Source organism: Pipra filicauda, unplaced genomic scaffold (genome assembly GCF_003945595.2).
Source record: "Pipra filicauda isolate LSUMZ 115617 unplaced genomic scaffold, ASM394559v2 scaffold449_size645428_pilon, whole genome shotgun sequence".
NCBI lineage: Eukaryota > Metazoa > Chordata > Aves > Passeriformes > Pipridae > Pipra > Pipra filicauda.
In genome coordinates, this window is record NW_024104586.1 from 57,998 (window position 1) to 71,527 (window position 13,530).

A 13,530-nucleotide genomic window follows, 5' to 3' on the forward strand; every position below is an offset into this window, starting at 1 on the left:
CTGGGCTAGTGGAAGGTGTCCCTGCCCATGGCAGGGCTGGAATGGGATGAGTTCTGAGGGCCTTTCCAACCCAAACATTGTATGGGCTGAGCCCTCAGCAGAGGAGTTTCAGGGAACCTTAACAAGAGTCATGCAGCTCTTTACTTTGCCTGAGCCAGTTTGGGAGCAGGTGAGGTAGAGGCTGGAAGAGAAATGTCTCCCAGGGACAAGGGGTAACCAAGACATGTGCCAGGGACCGAGGGGCAAGAGTGGGAACCTGGGCACGTGTGTAAGGGCTGTGGGCACAGGGCTGAGTGCTCCTGGTGGTGACCTGCCCTTCCTCACTCCTTCACAAGGACCTCTGGAGTTCATTGGAGGGAAGAGCCAGTTTGTCTGTGCTCCATGGCCTAAAGCTGGACCTCCAGGGAGAGAGTGGAGACCACCAGCGAGCACCGAGTCTCAGCTGAAGTCATGGATAGTCATGAAATGCTCATTTTTGAAACCAGTGCCCCATGGAACTCCCTGATGCCACGTGGACCCTCCCCAATGTGCCACAGACCCTCCTCATACCCCGTGAATCCTCCCCGGTGCACCGTGGGTCCTTTCCAGTTCTCCACGGACCTCCACGATGTCCCGTGGGCCATCCCCGGTGCCCCATGGATCCTCCCCAGTGCCCCATGGACCCCTCCCCGATGCCCCGTGGACCCTCCCCTGATGCCCCACGGACCCTCCCGATGCCACGTGGACCACCCTCAGTGCCCCACAGCCCCCCAGGCCACCCCCCAGATGCCCGGTGGACAGCCCCGCAGTGCCCCACGCGGCCCGGGATGTCCCGTGGGCAGCCCCCGAGGCCGCGCGTCCCCCCGCGGTCCCCCCGGTCCCCCCCGCCGTGGGCGGCCCGTCCCGCCCGCCCCGCCCCGTCCCGTCCGCGGTGTCGGTGAGTCACGGCGGGCGGGGGCTGCCGGCGGCGCGGCGAGCGGGGGCACGGCGGGACCTCCGAGCATGGCCCCGCCGCTCCGCCTGCCGCTGCTGATGCTGCCGGCGCTGCTGCCGATGCTGCTGATGCCGGCGGCCCGAGGTGAGCGGGGGGTCCCCCGGGGGGGTCGGCGGCCGCGGGACGGGGCGGGCGGCGAGTTCGGGGGGCGTGCGGCAGGAGCGCGGAGCCTCGGGGGTCCTCGGCGCGGGGCAGGGGTGGAGGGGCAGGGATGGAGGCACCGGGATGGAGGTACCGGGGCATGGGGATGCTTTCCCCGGCGAGAACGAAGGGGACGCGCGGGGTGGCTCTCCGGGGGGAGAGGTCCGGGGAGGGCACCGCTGTCCTCACCGCCCCGAGGACAAGGATGAGGGGGAAGGGGCGCCCGGGGCCAGGCTCGCCCCCACGGGGACGCTCCCGGAGCCCCCCGGCCCCGCCGGTCCGTGGAGGCACCTCGAGGAGGATAAGAGGGTTCGCCGCCGCGAACGAGCCGGGGGTCGCTCATGACTCACCCGGTGAGGGGGCGTCCGGCTCCCACCCGTGGGCGAGGACCGTGGGCACCCCCAGAGCGAGCACCGTCCGACCCCGGCGTTTGGCGCTCGCGGGGAAGGCGAAGGGTTTATGGCAGAAATTCTCCGCTCCGACATCCAAGGAGAGGCTGGGAGGGGGCTGAGCCACCCAGGCACCAGCCGCTCTCCCAAACAGCCCCCACAGCCGCCAGACGCCGAGTCACACGCGGTGGCATCACGATGGGGAGCTGGAAAACCTCCCTCCTTATTGGCGCACCGGGGGCTCGGCGGGGTTTTCCAGCCCCAAAGGGACTTGCTCTCCCGCAGGTGATGCTGAGCTGTCTGTGGGCGCCGGGCTGGGGCGGGGGGGTCAGAGCATCCCCGGAGCCCGTCAGGGAGTTGTGTTCCCAGCAGGTATTTCAGGACTTGCTATTTGGGCTCTTTCCTGCGCCTTCATTTTGGCCGCTTCCATTGCCCCCTGGCTTCAGATCCAAGGGAACAGCATGAAGCTGTGCCAGGGAAGGTTTAGGTTGGATATTAGGAAAAGGTTCTTCCCCCAGAGGGTGGTTGGCACTGACCAGGCTCCCCAGGGCAGTGGGCACAGCCCCAAGGCTGCCAGAGCTCCAGGAGGGTTTGGACAACGCTCTGAGGGTCAGGGTGGGATTGTTGGGGAGTCCTGGGCAGGGCCAGGAGCTGGACTGGATGATCCTTAGGGGTCTCCTCCAGCTCAGGATATTCTATGACTGGGTTGTTCCTGGGCATCCTGCTCAAAGCCCTTTGGCTTTTCCCAGGTGCCACTGCCGGGCTGGCAGAGACGCTCACCCACGTTGAGAAGTACGAGACGGTGACGCCGCGAGAGGTGCCGGTGCCCCGGAGAAAGAGGGACCTCTCTGCACCTCGGGTGAGTAGCATTGATCAGATCAGCTTTTCCAGGCTGTTTTGGGTCCAATTAGGACCTTCAGAGGGTGGGGTGCACTCTTGGAGGGAGGGAACTTTCTCCTGCGCTTTCTTCGGAGACGTGACCCAGCGGTGCCACCTCTTGCAGCCTTGCAGTGATCTTGTGACATCTGGTCTTTCCTTAAGGAAGGGTTTGAGAAGCCTCGTGGAGCTGTAAGCACTTTTCTTGCTGTGTTTGCTGAAGTTGGTGTGGTTTTTTTTGTCCTTTGGGACAGAGAAATAAGAATCAGAAAGTTGCAGAAATCCACATGAAAGCAAGCCAGTGCTGTTTTTCTTGGGAAACCTGGCAATTTGGGGGAAGGAATGGGGTTTGAGTCAGGAGTTTGGAGTGCTTGGTGTTGACGTCTGTAGGATGATGGGCTTGCCCTCAAACTTTTCTCGTTGCCTTAAAGGGAAATTTGGCCAATTTTTTTTTTTTTGATTCATTTTCTAGACATGAAAAGCACCGATTTTAGCGCCTGAGGGGATGGACGAGCTGGGGACGTGTATTCCCTAGTGCCATACAGCACGTTCCTCTGTGATTTCAAACCCTTCCTGATAAACTAGCTTCAAAAACACTCCCCGAAAGCATCTGTTTTCCCTGCTCTAGAAACCTAAACTTGTCCACGAGATAAACATTCCCCAGGCTATTTAGAGACGCCATCTGTGCCGGGCGCGCCGGGCGGCTCTGCACGATCCCCCCGGAAAGGGCAGCTCACCCATCCCGGGATCCCTCTGGGGAAGACATCTGCCTTGAGCTGTGTGCTTTGGGACTGCCACGGGGGCTGTCTGCTGGGTGGCACCTGCATTTGGGCTTGGGTTGGGTGGTCCTCGGAGGTCCCAAACCTGCCGTGTTGAGGGGACGAGGTCTCCTGCCTTCCGAGCCACTTTCCTCCTCTTGGGGAGAGGTTGGGTTTGCTCTCCTGGTAACCTGGACGGAGAAGAGGTTCCCAGGGTGGCTTCACCACCACCAAACACCTCTTTGACATGGAGGTGGGTGTTCCTCATGCCCTGTAGCTGTCTCTGGCTGGGACAGACACGGGCCAGGAGCTGACTCCTGGTTTGGAGAGGCTGGGACACGTGGGATTGGTCCCTCAGAGCATCTGCCCAAGTGAGGGTGAAGCACAGTGGCTCCCCTCTGGCTTTGACTAGATCCAAATGTTCACCCCTGCAGACAGGGTGGAGACCTGGGTCCTGCAGGGCAGGATCTCCTGGACAGCAGCTTTTCCACCAGTCACGGGCTTTTCAGCAGGGGCACATGTGGCAAACCTGGATTCTTCATGGAAAGGGACCTAAAAAAGTGATCCCTGTCCCTACTGCAAGGCCTGTTGCCCCTTCCCATCCAGGGAAGAAACACCCTGTGCTGGGATGGGACGGGACATCCCATCCTCTGCAAGGTCTCTGGGTCTCTTCCTGAGCCCAGCTGGAAGAAATCCCCCCTCTCTGTGCTCTGTGGCCGTGGCTCTGCTGTGCTGGCTCAGCACAACCATGGGGCTCACAGGGCAGCTCCCAAAGCCTTCCCATCTGGAAGCCTTGCACAGCCCATGCTAATGAGGAGGGGGGTGATTCAGAGAAGCTTTATCCAGACTTTTTATTTTAAACTTGCCCTGCGGTTGTCTCCAAGAGCCGGGCCCTGACCCACCACCCCCTTCCAAGTGCTTTCCTGCCATTCCCTAAGACCTCTTCTGGCCCTGGCTTTGCCAACAATAACAAAGGATCTCTTTGTTGGCGGACACGGGACGGGACGGCCACGTCTGGAGGGAGACGCTGTTCATAAGAGAAGAATTTTCCAGGGAGCCGGGAGCGTGCTGGCACGTCAGCAGGGGTGGGAATGCAAACCAGGTAGAATCCAGGGCAGCTGAGTGACAGGCAAACACTCTCACCTGGCCCCGCTGGAGCTGAGTCAGCCCCGGCTCCTCGCAGGGTGCAGATCATCCCCCTGGGAGTGCTGAGCCATGGGATGACAGCGGGTGCTGTCATCCTTCCCAGGGAGAGGCAGCACACCTCATCCCTGAGGAATGCTGGCCCCGTGGGAAAGGCTTGCTTTGCCTTTGGCTCAGCTCTCCACACCTGGACCCTGCAAGAGCTGAGGATGTGCCCTCAGGAGAGGTGGATGTGCCCTCAGGAGAGGTGGATGTGCCCTCAGGAGTAGATGTGCCCTCAGGAGTAGATGTGCCCTCAGGAGGAGTAGATGTGCCCTCAGGAGCAGATGTGCCCTCAGGAGAGGTGGACGTGACCTCAGGAGAGGTCTCGAAGTGGCTGAGGAAGTCCCTGGTGCCAAGCTTGACATGGGGCATTGTGAAAGGGACTGTCAGTCTCTCCCAGCGGCCCCAGTGGGACAGGACCTCTGGTGGTCTGTGTCCCAGCCCCTGCAGGTAGAGATCACAAGATATCCCCGAGGGAAACATTTTTTCTGGAGGAACATCTCCATCCTGAGGGTTCAGGGCCCAGCTGGCTGAGCCACAGCCACCCTGTCCCAGCCACAGTGACAGGAGGTTGGGCTTGAGATGCCTTGAGGTCCCTTCCACTGGCACCAGGGGATCTGGGTCATGGTGATACAAAACCTGCTCCCAAAGGCTGAGGAGGACCAGGGGAAGGTTGTTCTCTAACGGTGGCATGTCAGATTAGTCAGGGAGGAGGAAGTCACTGCTGATAAGATCCAGAGGGATCTTTGTGGTTCAACTGGTGAGTAAGTGCTGAACTCAGCCCCCAAAAAAGGAGCTCTGTGACTGATGAGTAGGAAACCTCAGCCCCTGGCACGGCCATCTGCAGCCATGTGTCAGACACGGGAAACCAGGCTTTGCTGACTCCGTCTCTTTGCGGGTGACCTGTTCTTTATCTCAGGATGTGCCGGGGATTTGCGTTATTGCCCACATGCTTTCTTCCTTCTCTTCTGATTTCCTGTGTCTTTGCTGGATGCCTCCAGGGGGAGCAGCCAGGCTCCCTCCCGTCCCGCAGCCGCCCTCAGAGGGGCACATCAGACCCCGTCCCCTTTCTGGGCAGGGCGGGGGCCGAGGGGTCTCTCCCGTGTAGCCCTTTCTCTTGCTGACGGGGGGTTTCTGGTGGCTCCTGTCTCCCATGCAGAGCACGTACCCGGACCGTGTCCTCTACAGCGTCCGTGCCGAAGGCAGGGAATACCTCCTGTGGCTGGAGAAGAACAGGTGAGTGCAGGTGGGCACGGCAGGGAGGCTGGGGGGGGCTTGCACCCCACCCTTGCCGTGAGCATCCATCTCCCAGGTCTGCTGTCACTGCACCAGTGAGCTGAGCCTCAGCCCGGAGCGTTTTTCTCCCTCGTTGCCAAACCCACGCGGGGAGGGCACGGTCCCACCATATCCACCCTGACCAAGCTCATCCCAAAGCTTTCAGCCCTCTCCCCCGCAGCGGGGTCGCTGCTGACGCCCGTTCCCGTCCCGCAGGGCGCTGCTGGGGCAGCACTACACCGAGACACACTACTCTGCCGACGGCACGGAGGTCACCGAGCGGCCCGACACTCAGGTACGGGCTGGCTGCGGGGGAAGCAGCCCCTCCGCTCCTGGGGGTCCTGTCACGCCGGCAGCTGGTGCAGACCCCCCACACCTCTGCTCTCTCCCGGTGCCAGGATCACTGCTTCTACCAGGGCCACGTGCGGGGCCACGCCGGCTCGGCAGCGAGCGTCAGCACCTGCCGCGGGCTCAGGTAGGACCCCCGGCCCCCCGGGCACTGCCCGGCTCCCAGCCTGGCCCTGGCACATGGCCGCGGTGAGCTGGTGTGACTGAGCACAGCCAGAGCCGGGCCGATGGAGGGAGACCTCAGCTTTCCCTGGCGGAAGAGAAGATGACATCCCTTTTCCTGCTGGAGGTGCTGCTCCCGGCTTGGTGCCCGGCAGGAAGGGCACACGGCTCTTTGGGGGGCTGACTCACGGTAGCGGGGTGAGACTGGAGACCTGAGCACCACAGAGCTCCGGGCAGGAGTGCCCTCCCTGGGCAGCAAGGCGCAGCTTGTCCCTGATCAATCCACAATCGTTCAGTCCCTGAACCCCGGGACATTCCTGCTGCCCCAAGTGCTGGATACTCCCCGTGCTACCAGCTGTGGGTGCTGTGCCACAGTTTGCCCCGTCCCAGCCCAGCAGCCAGTTTGGCAGCTGTATTTTCATGGAATCATAGAATCCCAGAATGGTCCGGGAATGAAAGCTCATTTCATTCTACCCCCCTGCCATGGGCAGGGACACCTTCCACTAGACCAGGTTGTTTCAATCCCCATCCAACCTGGCCTTGGACGCCTCCAGGGATGGAGCACATGTACGGGCACTTTCAGGGGTGCGTGTGGGGTCTGTCCGTGTCCTGCTGGATATCTCCCCAACCTGATGCCCGCCCTCTCTTTCCCTCCAGCGGGTTTTTCCGGGTGAACGAGACCACGTTCCTGCTGGAGCCGCTGGAGGGGGCCGTGTCGGGCCGGCACGCTCTGTACCGAGCCGCTCACCTGCGGGGGAAGCGCCGCGCCTGCCGCGAGTCCGGGGACACCCTGGAGTACGACCGCGAGCCGAAAATCCCTGCAGCCATGAAGCTCTACCGCTGGGTGAGGGATTGCATCGCTTCTCCTTCCTGCAGCTGAGTTTGCAGGAGCCTGGCTCCTGGGAAGTCCACTGGGGGTTCCATGCCTTTGGAGATGCCCCCTCCCATGCGCTGTCGGCTGGGTACCCAAATACGGGCAGCTCCTGATGGGAACGGGTCCTCGGATCCTGTACCATCATCACGAGCATCCTCCTACCCCATGAGCTCGGTGATGCCTGCAGAGCCTATCTTGTGGCTTATCCCAGTAGCAGGCTTGCATTTTCCAGCATATAAGCTGGAAGACGCTTGAAACAGCCAGAGAAGTGATATCAGAGAGCCGAGTGAGGAGACCTGCTAGCCTTGGAAGATACCCCAAAATCCAACACACCCCATGGCAGGGTCAACTGCCTGGCTGGGCAAGCTGCAAGCCGAGCCTCACTTCCCTCTTCCCTTGCAGAAGTCGGGTCCGATACACAAAGGTCCCCGGTACGTGGAGCTGGTCCTGGTCGCCGATAATGAGGAGGTAAATGGGGTGGGGGGCGAGCTGGCGCCTGTGGGTTTGCTGCCATCCTATGCACTGAGGGGCTCAAAGCCAGCCTGGAAATCCCTCTGTGTCCTTCCCATAGTTCAGGAAGCACAAGGACCTGCGCACGGTGCAGAACCGCATGAAGGAAATCGTGAACCACGTGGACAAGGTGAGCACTCCCAGCTCCCACACGTGTCCCGCAGTGCCAGCGTGGACAGAGGGGGCAGAGCAGAGGCACGGGTGGGGTGGTGGAGCTGGAGCTGATCTCAGGCCCGTGGGTGGGCTGCTGCAGGGTGACCACATTCCTTGGCCAACAGGGTGTGCAGGGTGGACACGACGAGAGGCTCAGCCCTGCCCATGAGGGAAGGGGGGGGGAAATTTTGTCCTGTAAAGCCTGGGGGCACATCCCACGGCCACTCTCATGGTGGAGTGGGTGCTAACAAGGGGACCTCCGTGGTGGGGCTCCTGCTTGCCTTGCTTCAGCTTCACTTGTTGTTTGGTACCATAGGAGAAGCATCCCGGCCTTCGCCAGCCAAGAGGGAGCTCAGAGGTGCCAGGGGAAACCCTGTTTACATGGTCACCCCTTGTGTTTTTTACTGAGGGGGACAGAGCTGACATTGTGCAGTGAGGGGGCTCCTGGGCTCGGCTGCAGTTCCGTGGGGGAGGTGGGACCTTCTCCCTGCTGCTGTAGCCCAAATCGAAGCGCTCCCTCTGGGCTGTCTCCCACCCCAGCTCTACCAGCCTCTCCGCCTGCGGGTGGCCCTGATCGGCTTGGAGGTGTGGAACCACAAGGACAAAATCACAGTCAGCCCCAACCCAGAGGTGACGCTGGACAACTTCCTGCACTGGCGGGAGTCAGAGCTGCTGCGGAGGAAACCGCACGACAACGCCCAGCTGATCACGTAAGGACAGGGGGCCACCACCTCGCCCCCCTCACGGCCCTGCCGCCGCCCAGGGCACGTGGCCATGGCATCTCCATCCCACAGGGGCATCGACTTCCACGGCAAAACCGTGGGGCTGGCCAAGAAGCTGGTGATGTGCACCAGGGACTCAGGCGCTGTCAGCCAGGTGGGTCCCGCTGCCCTGGCACACACCAGCAGGGCAGCAGCAGCCCACACTCTGCCCTCCCTGCACTGTGTTTTCCAGAGCCACTTGCCTCCACTGGTTTCTAGCTTTCCTCCTCTGCAGCCTTAGGGCTGGATTTGGTCCCTGGCACCTCCAACCCTTGAGTGACTGACGCCCAGAGCAGGGTCAGGGCTGCGGACACCCAGTTGGGTACCTGTGGAGGGCTCTGATACAGCTGAAGAGTCTCCCAGAGCAGCTCCCTGGACACAGGGCTTCTCCAACCGCCCATCAGGTGGCCAGGATTTCGTTTGCAATTGTTCCTCAGCTGTCCTGGCTGTACTTCCCATCCCTCCCCAGGTCTGTGGGAGCGGGAGCAGTCGGCCGTGGGACCAGTGGCGGTCCAGCCCCACCACAAATCACTGCTTTGGAGAAGTCGCTTTGTCTAAGCTCCCTGAGAGCCCCGAGACCCCATCCTGGGGCTCCTCAGGGGCCATGGGACCGCATCCAGCTTTTGTTTTCCTTTACCTGAGCACGGCAGCATGAGGGACCTGGCACCGAGCCCCAGTGGGCCCCTGGGGATGCTGTGGAGAAACCACGAGAGCATTTCACCCACCCTGCACTCCTTGTCCCGCAGGACCACAGCACCAACCCCATCGGCGCCGCGTCCACCATGGCTCACGAGATGGGGCACAACCTGGGCATGTCCCACGACGAAGACGTCCCCGGCTGCCACTGCCCCCTCCCCAAGGCTGACGGAGGATGTGTCATGGCAGGGAGCGTTGGGTGAGTGAAGGAGGAAGGGGAACATCCCTGGGCACCAAACGGGTCCAGGTGTCCTCAGGCACTGTTCCAGTGGGGTGAAACCTGTGAGATGGGTGGGCATTCCATTCCATTCCACCCCACCCCACTGCAGATGCCTCCGAGCCTCCCGATGTCCCCCCAGCTCCTCCCTGGGCTGGTGGGCACCAATCTGGGCTCACGAGCACCTGGTTTTGTGCCCCCCAGCCTGGTTTACCCGAAGCTGTTCAGCCGCTGCAGCGAGCAGGACATGTGGCAGTTCCTCGGGGACCCCCGGGCCAGCTGCCTGCTGAACGCCCCCCGGGCAGACGAGCTGTACGGGGGGCCCGTGTGCGGGAACCAGTTTGTGGAGCGGGGAGAGCAGTGTGACTGCGGCACACCCGAGGTGGGGATGCTCTCCGAGGAACTGGGGAGGGGGGCAGGGGGCAGACACCTGAGACTTGTCCACCAGACTCTTTTCTTGCTTTGCAAGACTCGTCTCCCTTGTGTTCCCGATGCTTCTGCCAAAAAACAGCTGGTGGGGTGCATTCACTAACAGGGCTGTGTGCCCCCCTTTATGTAGCTGGCTGGGATTTTAGCCTAGGAAAGGTGGATGTTCCCCCTACATGTCCTCCAAAGAAGTGGCCCAGGAAGGGACATCATGGCATGTTGTTCTTCAAGAGCTGTGCTCAGCTGTTCCTCATCCCCATCGTGAAGGGGATTTGAGACAGCTGAGCGATTCCTCTGAGACAAACCCCTGGTCACAGCCTGCACTGGGACCTGAAACAATGCTCCCCTGAAACAGGGAGCACAGAGATCCTCCCTTTTCCCCTTCCTGGAGATGTGCAAGGATGCCCAGGCCAGGCCCCTCCTCTGCAAAAACCCCTTCGGGTCCTTTGGTTTGGTGTTGGCAATGGGTGTAAAGAGGCAGCAGGAATGGTTCCCACCCGGGATGATGCTGTGGTTTTGCCCTGTGACTCAGCCCGCAGTGGCTACAGTGCTGTTGGCAACTGGTGACGTGGCAAGCTAGTCCCCCAGGGAAGGGTCTTTCGGGGGGCTCCCGAGAGGTTTTCAGTCCATCCCTGTCTTGCAGGAGTGCTCAGATCGCTGCTGCAATGCCTCTACCTGCCAGCTGAGAGAGGGAGCTGAGTGTGCCCAGGGGGAATGCTGCCAGGACTGCAAGGTACTGCTGCCCACAGGGGACCAGCTCGTCGGGGAAGGGAGCTGGTGGGTGCACAGAGTGCACTGTCAGAGTGTCTGGATCCATGGGAGGCTGGGAGACGTTTCCCAGACCAGGGTTTGCTGTGCCGTGGTGCCTGCGTGGCTCTGGAGCTGTGAGAGCATCCAGGCAGTGCTGACATCCCCTTTTCCGTGCAGGTGAAGGCTGCAGGTGTGCTCTGCCGAGCCAGCAAGAACGACTGCGACCTGCCCGAGCACTGCACCGGCCTCAGCGCCGAGTGCCCGGAGGACGTGTTCCAGGAGAACGGCATCTCCTGCCAGAGCGGCAACGGATACTGCTACAACGGGGGCTGCCCCTCGCACGGAGAGCAGTGCCGGGCGCTCTGGGGTGCAGGTAGAGGCCCCCCCTCCTCGCCCCACGTGCTGGGGGATGTGCCTGGAGCTCCTCGGGCTGTGGTGCCCTCCTACATGAGCTGGGGCGCTGCTGCTGGTCCTAAAGTGTGGCCGCTGGTGCCAGCGCCCCCAGCTTGCTGCGCCTCCGTGTGACCCTTTCGGTGTGTCCCGCAGAGGCCCAGGTGGCTCCCGATGTCTGCTTTAAGCACAACAGCGAGCATCACCTCCACCTGCACTGCCTCACCGAGTACGGGAAGCGGCCCTGCAGCCCCAAGTGAGGAGAGGGGTTTGGGGGGGATTGTCCCTCTGGCCGAGCTCCGGCCCCGCCGGTGCTCAGGGCTGCGTGTTCCGCAGGGATGTGAAGTGCGGGACGCTGCTGTGCCTCAGCGACAACTCCAAGCCCATCCTCGGCAGCGGCTACTTCTCCTTCGGCCACTACTCCTTCGGCCGCTTCAACTGCAAGGCGGTCATCGCCGACGGCGAGGTGGCCGCCGAGCTCAGGCTGGTGCCCACCGGCGCCAAGTGCGGGGACGAGATGGTGAGTGCCGGGGCGGCGGGGGCTGGGTGACCGCGGGGCCCGGGCGGCCTCAGAGCCCCCTGCCTGCCCCGGGGCAGCCTCTGAGCCCCCCACCCCCGCCCCCAGGTCTGCTACGCCGGGCGCTGCCAGAGCCTGCTGGTCTACGGCGACAAGAACTGCTCGGCCAAGTGCAACAACCACGGGGTACGCGGTGGGACCGCCCTCCCGCGGGGCTCAGTCTCGGAGCCTCCAGCGTGCCCATCACCCTGACGCTCCCCTCCCTCATCCCAGGTGTGCAACCACCGGCGGGAATGTCACTGCGACCCGGGCTGGGCAGCGCCCTACTGCGAGCAGGAGATTTCAGGGATAGCCCCAGGTATGGCACCCCCGGCTCCCCCGGCCCGATGCGTGTCCCGGGGAGGGAGCCTGGGGAGGGGCTGCTCCCTGCCCAGGGGGTGTCCCGACCCCCACCGCCCTGTCCCCACAGGGAGCAGCAGCGTGGTCCTGGCGGCCGTGCTGGCCGTGCTGGCACTGGCCAGCGTCCTGCTGGCCGGCGGCGTGGTGCTCCTCAGAGCCAGGAGCTTCCAGAAAGGGTAATTCCCTTCTCCCGCGCCCCGCTGCAGGGCTGAGCTCGAGGGGTACCTGGCACACAGGTGCCACAGCCACGTTGTCCCTGTGCCCCACAGGAGCTCTGCCACAGGCCTCGCCAACCCGCTGTTCCAGGAGGGCGGCCGGGCACGGCCCCCCCGGCGGCTGCTGTCCCGCCAGGACATCGGCCAGCCCAGCCTGGTCAGCAGCACGGTGGCCCCGCGGGCGGCCCGGGCCCTGGAGCCCCGCTCGCCCAGCCCCGTGCTGACCCTGCGGCCACCCGTCCCGCAGGGGACACCTCCGGCCTCTCCGAGACGGCCCCCGCAGGTAACCACCCCCCGAGGCGGCCCCCAGCCCTACGTGCGTGGGGTGGCTCTGGGGGGCCCTTCCTCTGCCCCCTGCCCCTCTCCGGGTGGCCCCGGAGCCCAGGTGAGGGACTCGGGGCTCTCCTCCCGACAGGCGAAGCCGAAGCCGCCCCGCAAACCTCTCCCGGCGCTGAAGGGCAGGGCGCTGTGCCACGGCCAGGGGACACCGGGACCGGCCCTCCCGCCCACACCCCCCTCGGCCTTTCAGCGGGGCGTCCCCCCGAAGGTGGCCCTGAAGCCGCCCCCAGCCCGGAGGTGACCCAGGACACCCCCTCGCCCCCACGGCCGGCCCAGGAGGGCACAGCGGGGCGGGTGGCACAGCCGGGCAGCCACCGTCTCGCTTCCACCCTTACTTGAATTGCTGGCCCGAGCCTCCCCCGGGGGGGCAGCAGTGTTTACAGATCCTTGTCGTGCCTTACTGGACTCCGCAGCCCCGTGGCTGTCCCAGGGAGAGCCGTCGGCCGGGGTTTCCCAAGGGAACCAGGAGCCGGTCAGTGCCAGCTCCGGTTTGGATGCCAGCCCCGCGTCCGTCCAGGCTCTCCCGCGCCCTGGAAGCTGCTGCCTTCTCTCCTGACGTCCTGAATGTGTCCTGCTCCTCCTGCCCCTTCCCTGCTGGGGCCACGGCGAGGAGCTCCTGGAATCCCAGGCAGGAGGAGCACTGCTCTGTGGGGACCCTGCCCTGGGAATACTGACCTGGCCGGGGACATCACACAGGGAGATGTCACCAGAGGCTGTGGCAGGTCCAAGCTAGGCTTGGTTTCCCCACGGGGCTTTTATCTCTCAAGTTATCCCTGGAGTTACTGTTCTGAAAGGGAATTCCCTGGGAGCCTTTTTCCTGCAGCCATTAATTTATGACCCTTATGTGACCGTTTCGAGCCACCTGCTGTGAAAACAGGCCTCCCACTTTTTATATAATTTAGGTTGAAGGCTTTTATACCAATAAAGACTGAAGGTAGTGGTGTCACGGGGTGTCTCTGGGCAGCAGGGGACAGCGAGGTGGCGGCAGGCAGGGAGCTGTGTGGGGATCAGGGGAGGGGGAGAAGGTTTGGAGCTGAGCTCCCCAGTCCTGTGCCAGAGCAACAGGGGCCGAACAGCAGCAGGTTCTGGCAGTCACACGGAGGAGGCTGCCCAGGGGCTGCAGGATGCTGCAGTGAGTCCCCCCGTGCTCAGCACCATCCTGGCCGCGGTTTACTT

At 63.1% G+C, this 13,530-nt stretch overlaps 1 protein-coding gene across 1 annotated transcript; it reads left to right on the forward strand.

Annotated features, from left to right (window-relative positions):
• The first annotated feature begins 981 nt into the window (after positions 1–981).
• On the forward strand, positions 982–13,300 carry ADAM8 (ADAM metallopeptidase domain 8). The gene is made up of 21 exons (XM_039385894.1): positions 982–1,057; positions 2,253–2,362; positions 5,482–5,558; positions 5,814–5,892; positions 5,996–6,072; positions 6,765–6,951; positions 7,384–7,449; positions 7,553–7,621; positions 8,185–8,354; positions 8,439–8,520; positions 9,152–9,300; positions 9,523–9,700; positions 10,388–10,477; positions 10,672–10,867; positions 11,041–11,140; positions 11,221–11,404; positions 11,510–11,587; positions 11,675–11,759; positions 11,871–11,976; positions 12,070–12,298; positions 12,431–13,300. The coding sequence occupies exons 1-21, from the start codon at positions 982–984 to the stop codon at positions 12,593–12,595; spliced, it is 2,553 nt and encodes an 850-aa protein (XP_039241828.1). The 3' UTR covers positions 12,596–13,300.
• Positions 13,301–13,530: the final 230 nt, after the last annotated feature.

What these genes read in the sequence shown, in the direction of transcription:
- ADAM8 (XM_039385894.1), top strand. Translation starts at nt 982, where the DNA reads ATGGCCCCGCCGCTCCGCCTGCCGCTGCTGATGCTGCCGGCGCTGCTG. An exon ending in GGGACCTCTCTGCACCTCGG is followed by an intron (nt 2,363 to 5,481) that starts GTGAGTAGCATT and finishes TCTCCCATGCAG; the next exon opens with AGCACGTACCCGGACCGTGT. An exon ending in TCGTGAACCACGTGGACAAG is followed by an intron (nt 7,622 to 8,184) that starts GTGAGCACTCCC and finishes CTCCCACCCCAG; the next exon opens with CTCTACCAGCCTCTCCGCCT.